The 17785-nt window shown below is 29.3% G+C and overlaps 2 protein-coding genes across 2 annotated transcripts in view; both read left to right on the top strand.

Moving 5' to 3' along the window:
• LOC123292438 (neuromodulin) overlaps nucleotides 1-17785 on the top strand; it is a 196126-nt gene that overhangs the window by 65981 nt on the left and 112360 nt on the right. The gene's annotated exons all lie outside the window — the stretch shown is intronic.
• On the top strand, nucleotides 14492-16968 carry LOC123292432 (glucose dehydrogenase [FAD, quinone]-like). Its single transcript, XM_044873090.1, has 2 exons — nucleotides 14492-14547; nucleotides 15075-16968. The coding sequence occupies exon 2, from the start codon at nucleotides 15082-15084 to the stop codon at nucleotides 16915-16917; it is 1836 nt and encodes a 611-aa protein (XP_044729025.1). The 5' UTR covers nucleotides 14492-14547; nucleotides 15075-15081; the 3' UTR covers nucleotides 16918-16968.

Below are 17785 nucleotides of genomic sequence, written 5' to 3'. Positions count from 1 at the left end.
ACACTTTCGTCAAAAACGCCTGGAAAAAAAATTTGTGATTCTATTACCTTAAAATATTCATAGTGGATAGAATGGTTTGGCAGTGTACCAAAATGGAGGGGAGTTTGGCAGCACGGATCAGTGTCGATGTATATTTATGACTTTGCCATTTTCACATGTCCTTCATTAATTGCATTAATGAAAGTATCACTAGTAATTACAATGTAATTACTAATTTATCCTTTACTTAATTATATGTTTATAATTGCGTCATCAGTCACTTTATACTTGAAAGTGGCTTAATTATGTACTACCCAAAAATTATATTTAATTTTCGAATATCATACATTTTTTATTTCACAAAAATTTAACGAAAACTAGTGGTATGTCGAACCTGATTGGCTTTGTCTATTATTTATCCATCTATTTATTATGAAATTCGTAGAAAGATTATGCATAAACTATTAGAAAACTATTAACTTTGTTCTATGATTGATCTAGTATTTGGATCCTGGAAGATGTCAATATTTGTCCTGCTATATTAAATTTAAGAAATATCTAAAAACCAAACTTAGCTCACTTGATACACAGATTTAACACTGTAAACTATTTATCAGTATATTATTTATTTATTTGTAAATCATACGCATGGAATACCGATAAGATAATATGTGGCTGAAACAATAACATTTATTTTTAAATTCATTTATAACAATTGTACATCATGCTTTTAGTAGTTTTTACGCGTAAAATAATTTACCGCAAATGCAAATAAAATTTGTAGCGTAGCAGCTGGGTTAGCTAGATTGAAAAAATAACACATTTTTCTTAAAATCGAATATTGCATTTTTAGTTTTCCAAGAATTTTTATTTCAGTTTAAAACACTAGCAAGTGTTTTGTTGCAAGATCGAGACCATGCCGAATTAGTGTGCAAAAGAGCAAAAGTCCAATACCAAAACCAGGTTATTAATCCAAGACCAAGACCAAAATAAAGTATGCAAGATCAAGACCATGATCTTCAAGCATTCGCTTTAATCTTGGTCTTGCTCATTACAATGTAGAAAATAATAATATCTACAAAATCCGAGGTCATTTGAAGTTGGCCTCGGGAAAAAGCAAAACCACATGGTCACGTTCAAAATCAAATTTATCATTAACTTATATATATTTCTGTCATGAGAAAATCGATCATTTCGATACTTTAACGCTCTTTATATTTGCTATATAACAGCCTAAATGGCCGAGCGGTCTAAGGTGCTAGTTTTAGAACTTTAGATTATTTAGACTTAGGTTGCGGGTTCGAATCCAGGCAGCGGCAGTGTGAACAATTTATAATTAATGGGAGTGCAGAATTGATCACATTGTCGTCGCTTGGATAAGAACGAAGCAACCGACTCCACCCACATCAATAATGTAATTGTAAATATGTTTGTAATGGAATAAATAAAGATTAACAAATAATGATGTGGGTGGCCTCTGTGAATAGACATGCGTCACAAAAACGGAGGTTAAACCCCCACAAATATTATTATATTTGTTATAGATAAAGTCTTACCAAGGAATCTAATTTCAACGTGCACTTTAATAATTATTATATTTGAAGTTTTATGTTAATGAGTAGGTAGAAATAAATTGCATATAAGTATTAAACGTTAGAAAAAAATTATAATATAATTTATTTATAAAAGTTTATTTACCTAATCTTTTTTATCTTTCTTTTGTATAAATTTATTTTTTACAAATTTTATTAAATTTTTAATAACTAAGTAACTAATTGAAAATATAATAAATAATATAAATAAAATAAAACTAATAATATCAAGTAATAAATATTGATACAATGGTATATCTACTCCAGCTGATTTAAGATGCGGAGCACCTTTATGTCGAATTACGTACTCTACCCAATACACCGCTTTATCTAGTGGGCTGACAAGTTCATCATTAAACAAAGCTGAACGTCTTTTTACGTTTTCTCTATATCTGTAAATTAAATGTATTATTAAACTTTTCGTTCCCAAGAAAATTTAAGTATGCTTTTATGATGTTATGCTTGGTTATAGATTTAACTTAAAGGATGGATTTACGATTTCACCTTCGAATAATTGCATGAAATCTTTTGATTATTTTTGATCATATAAGTTGTACTCCAGCCTTTAAAGCAGTGTTTGCTTTTCAATTTCACAAATAGTTTTTTTAAATCGACTTTACACTCCCATCACTATTACATGATTACCTCTCAAACCGCTATAATTATTGATCAATATTTATTTATCAGGGCATGAGATTTTGCCCTCAATGTCAGTTTATTTATTGCTTTTTTCAAGCCAAAATGAATCATCAGATAACTAAACTTTCCGAGAGTCTCATATTTCATCACGAAACAAGAATTCGATTTTATGGGATTTTATTAGATTTCGAAATATCTATAAAAAGTATGAATCATAGAGAATAAATCGTAAACAAATAGTCACACATATCTGTATATGTGATTCAGTTATGCCGAGCCTCACGTAAATTATAGTAATATCAATAAAATCTTTTTTGCAAATGGATTCATTAATGGACAATAGGCAAACCATAAAATCAGATGTTTGTACACTGCAAGTCTATTGTCTAAAATTGATGCAATATTCGCAAAAATTTTCTTACACGTGGAAATAAAATTTATACTTACTTAGGGTTGCTTAAGATTTCATTTATTGCCCAAGTCATTGTAGTTTCAGTGATATTTTTATGATCAATTTGAATGGCATAACCGTCTCGTTCTGCTTTGTCCATATTTTTAAATTGATCAGCGAAAATTGGTATACCAATACATGGAACTCCACGCATAACCGTTTCAGTAGTACTCAATAATCCACCATGAGTAATGAAAAGTTTTACATTTGGATGAGCTGTAAAAGATGAAACAATCAGTTAAGTTTTATATCACTTAAGTATTTTTATTTCAATAAAGATATAATTTATTTTAATAAAATGAGTTATTGTGATATTTATAATTATACAGACTTAACAGTCTAGATTCTCGCTATTTGAAGAAAATAGTTATCATAATGTATCATTAATATTAAACCAATCTTGTGCCGAAAGATAAAATTTATTTTTTTAATAATAATGTCAAAACGGTATCCCCATCGGAAATAAAATATCTACTTGCCCATTATGTCCATTTTGGAAATTTATTTGATAAAAAGCAGAAATTTGAGAGACCAGCCTTAAGAACATGTTCTTAGCCTAAGGCCATATTAGGTATAAAACCGGGAACGAATTTTCGAAGGCAAATATTAATGTTACTCTGCCTTTGACCTCTATTGACCTGACAATTGATCTCTAACATTTATAGATATTACTATACATATAAATAGCCAATCTTTGTTGAGCACAATATATGCTTTACTTTGAGTAGTAACTATTTTGGTCATTAGTATAATTAGAAAAATCTTAAGTACTGAATTGGGCGGAAGAGTCGAGAAGGTTTGAAAAATTTTAAAAATATCTTTATTCTGTCATGTGAAAGGTAGCGAAGGTATAACAAAAGAAATAGACTTATAGCATTAGAGAAGTGGTGTTAGGCTCGGGTAGTCAACTACATTCGACTGAAAATTGAAGTAAATCTCTCAAGTTTTCACCCTCAGCAAAATCAATAAACAAAATGTACATTGAACTTTCAGCTCTAGATAAAATGAAAATGTCTAGTGTCAAATAATTATTATTTAATTTTGCTTAAAAATGTAACTAACTAGTTTAAAATTAAACTTTAATGTCAACGTGAAATTTCTGCTTACCTAAAATATCACTTTGTGGATACCATTTACTAAGTCGTACATTTTTTGACAGACCAGGTATCGATGGGTCATCCCATTTCCATAATACTTTCTGTTTTAATTTTGCAAAGGCTGCTACCAGACCATTTTTCATTTCCATTGGCATATCTTTACTTGGCACATTTGTTCCTAAGCTGAAATATATTACGCCTTCTGTTGCCTGATCCATAAATTCTTGTAAATCCTTTGGTAGTGGGTTGGGCTTAGGAACTTGTAATCCACCAACTTCAATCAAATTTGGAACTAGAGGTCGTGGATGTCCTAAGCTTGGATGTGAATTTGCGAGTACCAATGCAACATTTTTAGTAATTATTTCTTGTACATCAGGTACATCAGGGAAATACTTTTGTAAAATTTCGTTTTGTGCTGGATAATGTATCCAATGCTTTAAAATTCTACCACCAACTTGTAAACCTGTATTTGCTAAACGTTGAAAAAATGTCATACGATCACTATATGGTAATATCGCTTCTGGTACATACGAGTATGGACTTGGATTTCCAACATAATCGTTAATCAAAAAAGATGGTGCAGATGTTGAAAATACAATCATTGGTGCCTTAAAATGATTGCCTAGTGCAAGTAAGGCGTCGTTTAGAAAGGCACTTAATATAATAGCATCGTATTTTTCATTCGAGTTCATTAATTTTTTCATTACCTCATCGTCTAAAATTGCTGTCACGAGTTTTGGTACCAGTCGAAAGATTTCAAATATAAGCGTTCCTGATTGACCTTCATTTGCAGTAAATATTCCTCCTTTTTTATCAATATGATCTGGAAAAATTAAATCAATATTTTTATTTAAGTTAAGTAATGCATAGTCAGAGAAACGGAGGTTAAACCCCATTATTAATGCATAATCGCAGGTATACACTACTCTAGTACATAAGTTTTCACTAAACTCGTCTAGAAAAGTGTCAAGCAAACATTCAAGGCACCTTTGGCTTTCAATTAATGTACTTGAATTTCTTAGATTCATTCAAACGATAGTTATGGACATAGACAAAACAATGATGAACCTAGACGGCCTTCTTATATATTAGTTTAATTGAATAATTAATTTAACATTGAATAATGATTTAACAAAATATCTACTTAAAAGTCCCGGGAACTATAATATTACCAGTTTCTATGAATATGGTTAAATTTTAATGTAAATATAAAAACGAATGTATATTTACGTTATAATTTATTATTTAGGAGCGAGTTTGCAATATCCTACCGCTATTTAAATCACTTCTAGATTTTCCATAAAAAGTCTGTATAATCAAAATAGTAAACCTCAGTTAGAACTCAATAGCCGTTGTAGCGTACCTTTTGTTTACCTTATAATATATACTGCATATTACAGTTTTCGACTATATGTATAAATAATGTAAACCCGTGCTATCTTAGACTGTGAAAATTCTGGAGATATTCCTTGAAAAAATGACAAACTAGGGAAAGTTTTAAATAAACCACAACGCGCTGTGGATGATTAAAACTCTTACAGGACGATTTCGGTCTTGGAATCTAACACATACTAATATTCTTTAACAATTTGGATCATAGCCCAAATAACGGTAGCACAAAATGGTACATGGCATAAAAAAATGGTATTGCGAGGTGGTTACATAAATGATTGTGTTTAAAATAATATACAATAATTTTTCTATAAATTAGTAAGGGTCCCTCAATTTTTCTACAAACCTTAAAAAGAATACTTAGTTTCATCTCCTATTTGATATGCATTCGCATAGTATGCTAAGACCTTGCTAATGATATAACTAACTAAGATTAGCCTTTTTATTTTTATGGATGCTGTCTAGAACTCTATTCCTTGACACATTTGTGGGCATTTCATTTTATGAGTAACTGAGATTGTGCGCAAAGCCTTACGAAATTTTTTTATTTTAATTTTGTATTGCTCGTTTAACTAATATATCTGATTAAATTTAAAAAAAAAATCTTAATGCTTACTTTTAAAAAGTTCTTTAATACCAGTGAGACCAAGATCATTATATTCCGTTACTTTTTTCTCTTGTTTAAATGGACTTACAAACGTCACATTATGTCCTTTTTTCGCCAAACCTTTGGCCAATGCAACACCCAAAATACTATGACTTTTACTTGGTGTTGGAAACAATACCAGAATATTATAACAATTTGAATAATTTATAAATAGACAATTTACTAAAAGAATAAAAACACACTTTACAATCTTCATTTTTCCAAGCTCAGTTTCTTATTGTGACTGAATATTATCGATTTTTTTTTAAACATAATTTATATTAAATTTATTTCTGATAAAAACTAAATATTATGATTTAATTATTAATTATTAAATCATTTTTAATAGATAAAAATACTATTTGTAGGTAATTACATCAACTGTTTGTAATTGTTAGTAGATTAAAACTAGTTATCTTATTCACATTATAAGTTCTTTGTTTATGGTAATCCTACTTCTGAGATAATTAATATTTTGTCATTGATATCATTTGATATGTCAATATAATTATTTTTAAAGTACAATTGAAGAATTAAAAACGTTTTGGAAAAAATTTCAACCGACTTTTTATCAATAATTTCCTTGGATATAGAAGTTATGCAATTTTATATAAAATTCCTATTCGCCTGTTGGTTGGTAATTTGATAATTAATAATGAGACCACAGCTTTGCTTTCGCTACACAAGGCTGGTATGCCAACCGTTCTCGAGATATGACTTTGAGCTGAGGGAAGGGTTTCCAATTCAATTTTCTTCTTTGGGTTTTGGTGTGTGTTATTGAACACTAATTTTTAGTATTTCATAAAATTGTAATCTTTTATTAACTTTTCCACTCCCAAAAAAGTATACAATCTTTTTTTATTTTTTTTATTTTTACTTTCAAATATAACAATTCTCAAAGTACATCAGAAAAAAATTTTGTAACATAATCATACACAATATAGCTGAAATAGTTAAATAGCATTAGTTATGGCGGACGAGTCAATGCAGTATGGGCGTCAGGTCCATACTAGTTGGCGATACCTGCAATACTTCCGGTGGATAGCCCTATTAAATTCTGTAATACTACTTATGCTTTCATAGATATTATATGAATATCTCTCTATATCATACCACCATTGTAGAAATGACAACCTCCTTTTTTTGAAGTCTTCTAAAAATTTAACATAGTATCTGCTGAACAAAATTAAATTAATATCTGTACTCTTATTTTACTTCTACGTCTATATTTGGTATTATAAAAGTATAAGTTTGTAAGGAAAAATTTATTTGATAGACCAGTATTTAGTAGCTACAACATCTACTGTTGAGATTTCTTCAAACAACAATTCTAGCCTACTCTAATAATTTTTATAAACATGTCAATAAAATCAACTATGACTACAAAATAACGACGGACACAATGATATGTCCATCGCGCTTAGAAAAAGTGAAAGTCCTTAGGCTCCTACTTGTTAATGCCATGTTGAAAAATCATGGTAAAAATATACGTTTTTATTTCACAAGGTCAAATTTTTCATCCTGAATCAACCTTAACCGTTTGTTTACTTAGACTTAGGTTGCCGGCGAATCCAGGCAGCGACAATGTGAACAATTATAATCAACGGGACGGTAAAATTGATCACACTGTCGTCCTTTTAGTTTTAATTAATTGAAAATGTGAATATTTAATAATTTATTCGCATTAATATGAAAACGTTTTAGGATAAAAATTGTCTCAATGCATTTTAATTTTTGATTGTGGTTTATCATTCTTTGTACATAGTAATAGCATACATTTTTTAACTACAAAATAACTAATTATAAATATTATTAATAAGATTAATAAAATGAATCCAATTACGTCAAGTAATAAATATTGATACAATGGTATATCTGCTCCAGCTGATCGTAAATGTGGCGCACCTTTGTGTCGAATTACGTATTCCATCCAATATATAGCTTTATCCAATGGACTAATCATTTGATCGTTAAAAATAGCTGAATGCTGTTTTACATTTCTTGAATATCTGAAATTTAAAATGTCAATTTATTAAGGCGAAGCTTTCGGTTTTGTCAACTTTAGAAATTTTATCAATTTTTCCATTTCAGTGAACGTTTTGTCGTTGATGAAAATAATATTCGGTGGAGGGTTAGCCTCCACAGCCGAAAGAATGTACTTTCTGCTGCTATTAGGAGGCAGAAAGTCCGACATTGGGCACTCGACTTCGCCTCGGACATCATATCGCGCAGTGCAGAAATCTCAAACTTTCTGTCCTTGTAGTGTATGTAATATACTATTGAATATTTTCTTGAAAACTTATATACCTAGTGATAAGTCAAACGTGTGATATTCTGTACACACACAAAAAATATAAACGCAGTATTTACCGTGAGTTATACAGTACTTCACTTATTGCCCAGCTCATAGATTCAATCGTGATATTTTTAAAACCCATAAATATAGCGTAGCCATCTTGTACAGCTTTTTCTATGTTTCTATACTGATCACCATAAATTGGTATACCAATACATGGAACTCCGCGAACCACTGTCTCAATCCAACTCAATAATCCACCATGAGTAATGAAAAGCTTAATATTTGGATGAGCTGGTTATAAAAAAACTTAGTAGCTAGAAACTCTTAATTTATGTAAATGTTTATTACCTAAAATGTCACTCTGAGGATACCACTTACTGAGACGTACATTATTTGGAAGCCCGAGCATTGTTGGTTCATCCCATTTCCACAATACTTTTTGTTTTAATTTTGCGAAAGCTGTTAACAAGCTCTCTTTCATTTCGACGGGCATATCTTTACTTGGAATATTCGTTCCTAAACTAAAGTAAATAACTCCATCTGTTGCTTGATCCATAAATTCTTGTAAGTGTTTTGGAAGTGGTTTAGGCTTAGGAACATGTAGTCCGCCTACTTCAATAACATTTGGCACTAATGGTCTTGGATATGACACACTCAAATGTGAATTGGTTAATATCAAAGCTACAAATTTTCCCATTTGATATATATCGGGAGCATTTGGAAAATATTTGTGTAAAATTTGATTTTGTTTTGGATAATGCAGAAATTCTTTTAATAATTTTACATAGGATTGAAAAAATGTATTTGATAAGCGTTGAAAGAATGTCATTCGATCTCCGTACGTGAAAAATACTTCAGACACATAGGAGTATGAACTTGGATTTCCCACGTAATCATTGTATATATTAGATTGTTCTACCGACGAAAACACTACAAGCGGAACATTGAAATGATAACCAAGCCCAACAAGTGCATCATTTGCAAAACCTGATAATATTATTAAATTATATGTTTCTTTTGAGTGTATTATGTTTTGAATAGCTGGATCTTCCATTGTTGCCTCTGAAATTTTTGCAGAAACTTCAAAAAATACATAAAGTTGTTTAGTGTGACTCATTTTGTTCACATTAAAGGCACCGCCTTGTTGGTTTATTGAATCTGAAAATTCAAAATAATAGGATATCAATTATAAAAATTAAATCAATTGTCTAAAATTAATATTAGTTTTATTAGCGCTAATTTATAGTAAAAAATGTAAACTAAAAAAATATTGCTACCATCATTTCGATTCGATCTTAGGCTTCTTGCTATACGGACTCCAACCGAATTTGATTAAATACTTGGTTGATGGTTTTTATATTTGAACTCAAACAACGAATTTAATTTGGATTTTTCTAGAAGAGATATTTTACCAAATCCACCAAACTATTCTTTTACATTCAACTTACAATTACATTTTGATTTGAATAATTGTTTTAAAATATAATTCAATAAGATTGAAAATTATGCAACAATATTCGTCTCATTGAGAGTGTTTTAATAGAACTTACTCTTGAAAAGATCATTTACTTTCGTTAAAGCTATGTCGTAGTAATCGGTGGTAACTTTTGCTTGCGGAAATGGACTTACAAATGTTACATTATGTCCATTTCTAACCAATCCTTTTACTAGGGCAACACCCAAAATACTGTGACTTTTACTTGGTGTTGGAAACACTACTAAAATTTTAACACTATTCGAAAAATTTTTAAATAGTAGGTTTACTAAAATAATACACCAAACTGTATGTTTGTTCGCTTTCATTATCATAAAAAGGAGTATGTATTTGTAATTAATTAAAATTTGTTTTTATGTTTTGAAGATTAATTACTAATTACATATTTTATTAAATTTTTTACTGCTGTATTAACTTGTATTGTTGCTGTATTATTACTGCATTATGTGTCGTTCCTGTGCTACTGTGTATTCTTGAGATAAATTAAACAAAAAATTTGCAGTAAAACTGTTCATGGAGACACTTTATTTTAGAAATACACATCCCTTTTTTCGATACAGTAGTCTTGTTCGAAACGGAAAAAGAAGATAAGTGTTTTTATCGACTATTTGAAAATCTCGATTTTGTACAATTTGCAAGTTGTTGGATAACAGGCGTAATTAATCTACATAGTAATTTCTGAAGGTGTATTTATATTTCGAACAGGCTGTCTCGTGAATAAATGGTTAAACTTTAAGAGCATTTTCTCTGACTAATTTGCTAAAAATGTCTGCTTCACTTTTTTCCAAAACCCAATAGATACAGATTTGGAAATGGACGAAAAGAAAGCAAATAATTTTCTGAATAAACTATGTTATATTTCTTCTTAAACATGATTACTTTTTAATAAATTTTCGTCGAATAAAATTTAGTATCATATTTTGAACCTTTTTAAGTTGAAAATGTGTCTCTTTAAGAGTAGCTGGAGCGTATTTGTAAGCAAATACAACGATAATTTAAAATATTTACACGTTTCTAAATATGCGATTTGACACAAAATCTGCGTTTTGCGAGCACGTAATAAAATTTACTTTTTACGTTATGCCAAAGATTTTTTTGAGATGGTTTTCATGTTGAAATTTTAGAATGTGACCTAAAAATAAAGTGGATATCGTCAGCAGGAAATCGCACCTTAAGAGTGAGCACTGGATTATATAGTGCACCCGACTGCACGCAAGTTGGAAACATCGCAAAACTAACCCAAGAATAGACAATGAACTACTAGTTGTAGCAACCATAGTATTATCTGTACGCACATTAAATTGAGAAAAATTTATAAAATTCTCTTTTTTTAAGACCTTAAGCTTAATAACCTATAAAGCAAATCAAAAGGGTCTTGATATAATTTGCTGCCTGCTCTGGCGTAATTCGGCCCTGCTCTTGATAGGATTAGCCACCGGAACTTCTTGTAGTAAAAATAAAGATTAGTAGTACTTACAATTTATTAAATTTTTACTACATAACGTGTTATTTATAGGTACGTGATAAATCTGCTAAATATATAATTTAAAATGCTTAGATAACTATGAGAAATCCTTGGTATTTTATCACTTAACAGTATCAATTTTAAAATATGCAGTACCTCGGCTTTTAACGAAAAATATTTTTTAAAAACTTAATGTGGCTTAAATAGTATAAAATTGGTGTAACGAATGTCCTAATTCAAATATTGAAGTCAATTTATAGCCTTTGCTTTTGTCTTTATTAAGTCTTTGATATTTTGACTATACATAAAGGAAATGAATTAGTAGAAGGGAGAAGAAAAAACCTTCTGTGGATGGAAGAAGAAAGTACGTTCATGGTCATTTTTTTTCTGATCGATATCGCACGAACAAAAAATGAAATCAACTTCGTTGGGGTGTCCATTGAAGCGTATTAACAGTAATATGATCCGATAATAATGTCTTCATTCAAATCGGTGGAGTTTTTTTTTTCTGATTGATAACGCCCTTACAAAAAATGATATCGACTTCGTTGAAGTGTCAATCGAAGTGTATTCAGGGCAATATGATCCAAAAATAATTTCATAACATTCGGTCGAGTCGTTTCGAGTCCGTCAAGTTTTTTTTTTTTTTATTATACTGACAATGAGAAGTTATTTGTGTGCACCTCAAGGGTCGCACTCACAGCTTTTTTTTTTTTTTTTCAAATTATTTATATTTCTTAATTATGTCAACATAGTCTTATTTGCTTTCTATTGTATTCTTTTATTTATTTATTTTATTTTTTATTTGTTTCTATAATGTAATTTCAATTGTACCTTAAAAAAGTTTTTTTTTTTTTTTTTTTTTTTTTAAATTTATGTCAAATAAAGTCAAATTAATCAAGAAATGAATAGTAGCACTAACTTATTGAATAGAAAGGCTAACTCATTTTGATTAATATGTTTTTGTTTGTTTCAGGTAAGTTGTTCCTTTGCTGTAGAAACTTTTTAATTCACTTGGTAAGATTCAATTAGTAATAATTTGTTTTTATTTTAAACGAGTTTTAAGTTATGTTGAAATATAAAATCAAACTAACTGGGTTAAACTTCTAGAAATAGTTGAAAAGCAAAAGAAAAAATTTTACGAATATCTTACGAATAAAAAAAACTAAATTTTCAATTGAAATAAGCAGTTAACACAAAAAAAAAGAACAAAGAGCAATAAATAAAATATTTAACAAATAACTTAAAGATAAAAATTTTAGAAAATTAACCTGTAGCTAGAGATTGTTGGTGCACCAATTCGATTTTTTTTAGATTGTTAAGCAATTAAATTTTCATGAATAACTTACTCATAAATAACGAAAAACTCTCCACATGCCAAAGTAGGAAAATTTGTCAAGTGGTTCACTAAATTTCAATAGGAAAAACAAGAGAAACGAATTTTTTTTCAAAATAATGAGTGTAAAGCTTGATGACAATGGCAATCGATCGTTGTAATTACGCATGTTTTTAATGGTTTTAATAAAGGGACACTTTTTAAATTACTAAAATTTTAGTACTAATGAATTTTGATTATTTTTCATAATGATATTTTTAGTTGTTTTTTATTGCATTGAAATTCTTTAACTGTTTTAAAACGAGGATAATGTAAAAAATACCTACTACATTGGAATTTATATAAAAAAAATTTTATTATAATAGCAACGCAAGTTTACATGTACTAGGAGTGTGAAATCCAATGTTAAAACGCTATGGAGATCATTATTTCGTAGTTTTGACCTAAAATAGTATTTATTATACGAAGTCAAATTACTTTCTAGCTTTTTCAAATTTTCGTTTTTCTCGAAAGTTTTATTTTACTTTGATTACGAACAATCACCATGGCGTTTGTATGAGATAGCTATATAGCTCAGTAGCCTAGGGCTGGGGTTTCTTTTTATAAGAGATTATTGTCCTTATGTTAAAATAAAATTTTTCACGGTTTCACAAAAAAACAAAACGGATAACAACCAATTTAATTTCTCTGCTTGATCAAAAAAGTTACCTAAACGTCAACTTTACTGGACTTGCTACTACTTGCCAGAAATTAGTAGAAAAGGACTCGTACTAGTACAATTTAAAAATAAAATTAAAAGTAAAATTTTGTAAATTTACAAAATTTTCTTTGATGTTTAAATTTTTAATTTATTTGATTATTTTAATTTTGACCATACAAACTGATCCTTTACTGTATATTATTAATTATTGTTTCCGTTAAGTAAGTTTTAATTAATTAGTAAATTTTTTTTGTACATATTTAGGTAATTATTTTTGTCTTATCTAGATTTATTTAAATTTCTTACACATGTGTTCCTGAGTAGTAAGGACTTATAATATTATTGAATATATAATACCATACCCGGATTGTAATCAAATAAATAGAAATTCTTTATAAATTTCAGAAATTGTGTACTCTTTTTGATCAGACTGATTTGGAAAATTCTTCAAAATTAAACGCCGATATTTTTTAAATATTTTTTCTAGTGATGTGAAAAACTGCTGTTATTACCTTCGCGCTTCTTGAGGAGGTTACTTGTATTATTACTTAAAATGATAGAGCTTTAATTTTAATTAAACACCTTGTGTATGAAATATCATGAATTTTGTTTATTTGAAAGAGTATTTTATAGCAATTTGAGTGATGAAAAGGATGTCTCAAAATTAACCTTTTGTATTAAAGTAAATTCTCAGTTTTAGCTATATCCCGTGTACCACATTGAGTTGGTGGCTACATTGGCTGATATAGATCACACAAGTTGCCATAAATACTATTTAGATAAAAATAAAAATAATTTTTTATAATATCTCAGAGACAAATTGTTTAATTTAAGTTTAAAGTTCTGTCATTTGAAATGGAGATTCCTTTATTTGATAATTCTAATTACTAAACTTGCCAAATATTAAGCACATTGGAAATTAAATACAGTGGCAGAATTATAAAAAGTAATTTTATAAAACATTCAATTAACTTCGACAAGTTAAAAAAGACATGCAGGTAATTAAAATATCAGTATCGCAGGTCCTATCGTTTACTGGTTTGTATACTATCGATTAAATCCGACCCTGTTTCCACCCTTGCATGTTTATTATGGTTCGGTTATTTTTCAGTTGCTATAAATTGTTTTTTTAGATAACAAGTTTATATTTTTTACACATCAATTTTTTAATTATTATTTATTTATTTACTTTTTTGATGTCATTAATTAACTATGGTATTTTTTGGTATTCAAATCATTCTGAAAATTTTACTTTACAAAACATTGAAAGCAGTTTAAAATATCAGTATATATATATATATATATAGTATTGTTAATTTCAGTCTAATAATAAGTTCATTGAATTGTTAGGTGCGAACTCAAAATAATGTTAAACAAAAATTGATTAAATAGTTCGAAACCATTCGAAATCATATTGTTTATTTTCTTACAAATCGGTGTTTCTTAAAGTTAACTGGTAAATATTGTTAAATAGATTTTTATTTTTGTACTTTTTGATGTAATCGAGTGTATCAAGGGTAATCAACAATAACTATTAGCTTATAATTTTTATTTCGCGGATAACATGTACCCATAAATAAGTACAGAAAATAAGATTCACTTTTACTTATGTACCTACTTGGGATTTAAATGCATAATATTTTCAGAAATACTGACAAATTGGTACATTTTATTCTATCTACAATAAATTCTAAATGAATTGCTACTATTCGAGGTTCTTTATTTAATAAATTAATGAAAATCATGGGTATAACGAGGGAAAGAAGGTCAAGGCAGCTGACTCCCATAGACTTCGGCATACCGTTGATATAGTTAGATAAATATGATTTTTATGTCACAAATTTCTGATTTCCCTTCTCTTAACCGAAAATTCCGGTTTTTCCCACCATCTTTTGAGAATAATTTTTTTTGATGGATTATATCTAGATTTAAATATATTAAACCATTGACTAGGTTGTTGTAACGCATTTTTTTTAATTTTAGTCCTAAAATGAATTATATACTGCAACTATTATTTTTGTGCTATGTTTTTTTGAAAATTTATGGAGATGATATTGAAGAAAATTTTGAACAATATCCAGAAGCAAAAACAATCAAAACAGAATACGATTTTATAATTGTGGGCGGAGGAAGTGCTGGATGTGCATTAGCTAATCGTTTAAGTGAAATATCTTCATGGGATATACTCCTAATCGAAGCTGGCGGTGAAGAAATCAAGAAACGAATGGATGTGCCCGCGCGAGCTATGCAAAATCAACACACATCTTTCGACTGGAACTTTAAATCTGAGCCGACATCCGAAGCGGGGTTAAGCTTAGAAAATCGAACACATTTGCTTTCACGTGGTAAAGTCATTGGCGGTTCAAGTGTGTTGAATTATATGGTATATAATCGAGGCGCACCAGGTGATTACGATCGCTGGGAATACCTTTATGGGAATTTAGGATGGGCATTCAATAATGTGCAAAAGTATTTTAGGAAATTAGAAAATTATTTTGGTTTTGATAGTAAAATTTTGCCTGGTTATTTTGGTCAAAATGGTCCTTTGCATTCTGAAGTTAGTATGTATCGTACTAATTTGTCTAATGCCTTTATAAATGCTTGTCAAGAAGCTGGTATAAAATTAACGTTATTGAATGGGCCAAAACAAACAGGTGTGGGACGAACACCTATGACTATCAAAAATGGATATAGATTAAGTTCCAATAGAGCATATTTGGTTCCAATTCGTCGAGAAAATCTCCATTTGAAACGAAATTGCGAAGCCACTAAAATTTTAATTAAAAATTACTCGGCCATTGGTGTACAATTTGCATGTACCAATCAAAACTACACAATATATACAAAAAAAGAAGTGATTTTATCTGCGGGGGCAATTAAATCTCCACAGCTTTTAATGTTATCCGGTATTGGACCAAAAGAACATTTAGAAAAATACAATATCCCCTTAATTAAAGATTTGCCTGTGGGGGATAATTTAATGGATCATGTCATTTTTTTGGGTATGCAATTTTCAATAAATAAGCCCCTATTCCCAAAAGAAGATACAGATAGGCAAGATGAATTGTTTTTGTTGAATAAAACAGGTCCATTATCTAAATTTCCTGCGGAAGCAATCATATTCTCCAATCCATTTGATGGGACTCAGTTGAATGAAGAAATTTTATTTTCAGCTGGATCCAATGAAGAATTTTGTGGCAATTACCATCTAAGCACTGAAACTTGCGAGGCAGTGTTTCAATTAAATTCTACTAAAAATGCGTTTACAATACTTCCAGTATTATTGAAGCCAAAAAGCCGTGGATACATTCGTTTACGTGATAATAATCCATTTTCTGATCCACGTATATTCCTCAATTATTTGGAAAATCCCGATGATATACATCAATTATTAATCGGGGTTAAAGAAGCTCTCAAAATAGCCCAACAACCATCTTTAAAGCCATATCAACCCACTATACCTAAAAATAAACTTCGAGATTGTGCAAAATATGATTTTGAATCGGATGATTATTGGATATGTCAAATAAAGCATTTATCATCCACAATTTACCATTATAGTGGAACGTGTAAAATGGGTCCCAAAAATAGTCCGAGTGCTGTTGTAGACGCTGAATTACGTGTACATGGTATACAAGGACTGCGTGTTATTGACGCAAGTATTATGCCTGAAATTGTAGCTGCACATACAAATGGCCCTACAATAATGATTGCAGAAAAGGGGGCTGATTTAATTAAACAATGTTGGAATGACGTAGAATTATCTTACAGTGTGTTACATAATGATATCGATTATTATCAAATTTTAAATTATTTTTATAGCTAACGTATATGAAAGCTTTTTGAATAATGAAGCTCGTGCACAATTTTTTTTTTTTATCTTTGGCATTTTAAAACTCAAATAAAATAAGAATAAATAAATTATATTTAAAATGTTTGTGTTGTTGTTATGTTGCAATGTTTTAGCTCATAATCAGGTTTTGAAAAAAATGGTTTGCACTATTCGAAAGTACATGAAAAAACCCGCAATTAAAACAAAAATCCGATGATTTGCCTAAACTGTACAAGCTGTAGAAATTTTTCATAAAAATTCATTTATTATGTATCGGGCTAAAATCAGAAGTCCAGAGAAAGTTTAAAATTATAAATTACAGCGGTTTTTTGAGATTTTCAGGTTATTGTTTAGGGTTCGATAGCAGGCAAGGTCGATGCAGAAATTCTTAATAAACAATTTTTTTTTCGTCTCTATCCGATAATAGAAGCCGAAGTATTCTAGAAAACGTCACCAAAGAAAAGAAGAAAAAGTTGAAAAAAACCGCGTGCAGAAGTTCGCGTAGATCGTTTTGGAACTGAAAAACTCTTTTTTGTTTTTTTTTTTTTACAACAAAAGAAACCTATTAAAAAAAATTAGCCATTTTCAAAAATTTCTCGAATTTTTTATCGAAATACGGTAGATTAACTACTATTATATATTCATTTATGAAGTATCCATGGTAATACTTACGGGTGGTATCGTTCCTCGAGAGCCAATTCCAAATTAAATGAAAGTTTATTCTTAAATAAAAATTAATAGGTTATTGATAAAGTGAATAGGGTAAATGAGGGTTAAATTTTTATTTAGTTTTTTTATAAAATAAACCATTTATCAAGGTATTTCAAATTTTTGAATCAACTTGATATTCTTAGTTAGATTG

The sequence above is a fragment of the Chrysoperla carnea genome, chromosome 2, assembly GCF_905475395.1.
Source record: "Chrysoperla carnea chromosome 2, inChrCarn1.1, whole genome shotgun sequence".
Classification (NCBI taxonomy): domain Eukaryota; kingdom Metazoa; phylum Arthropoda; class Insecta; order Neuroptera; family Chrysopidae; genus Chrysoperla; species Chrysoperla carnea.
Note: the sequence above shows the minus strand (reverse complement) of the source record. Positions and strands in the feature narration are given on the sequence as shown.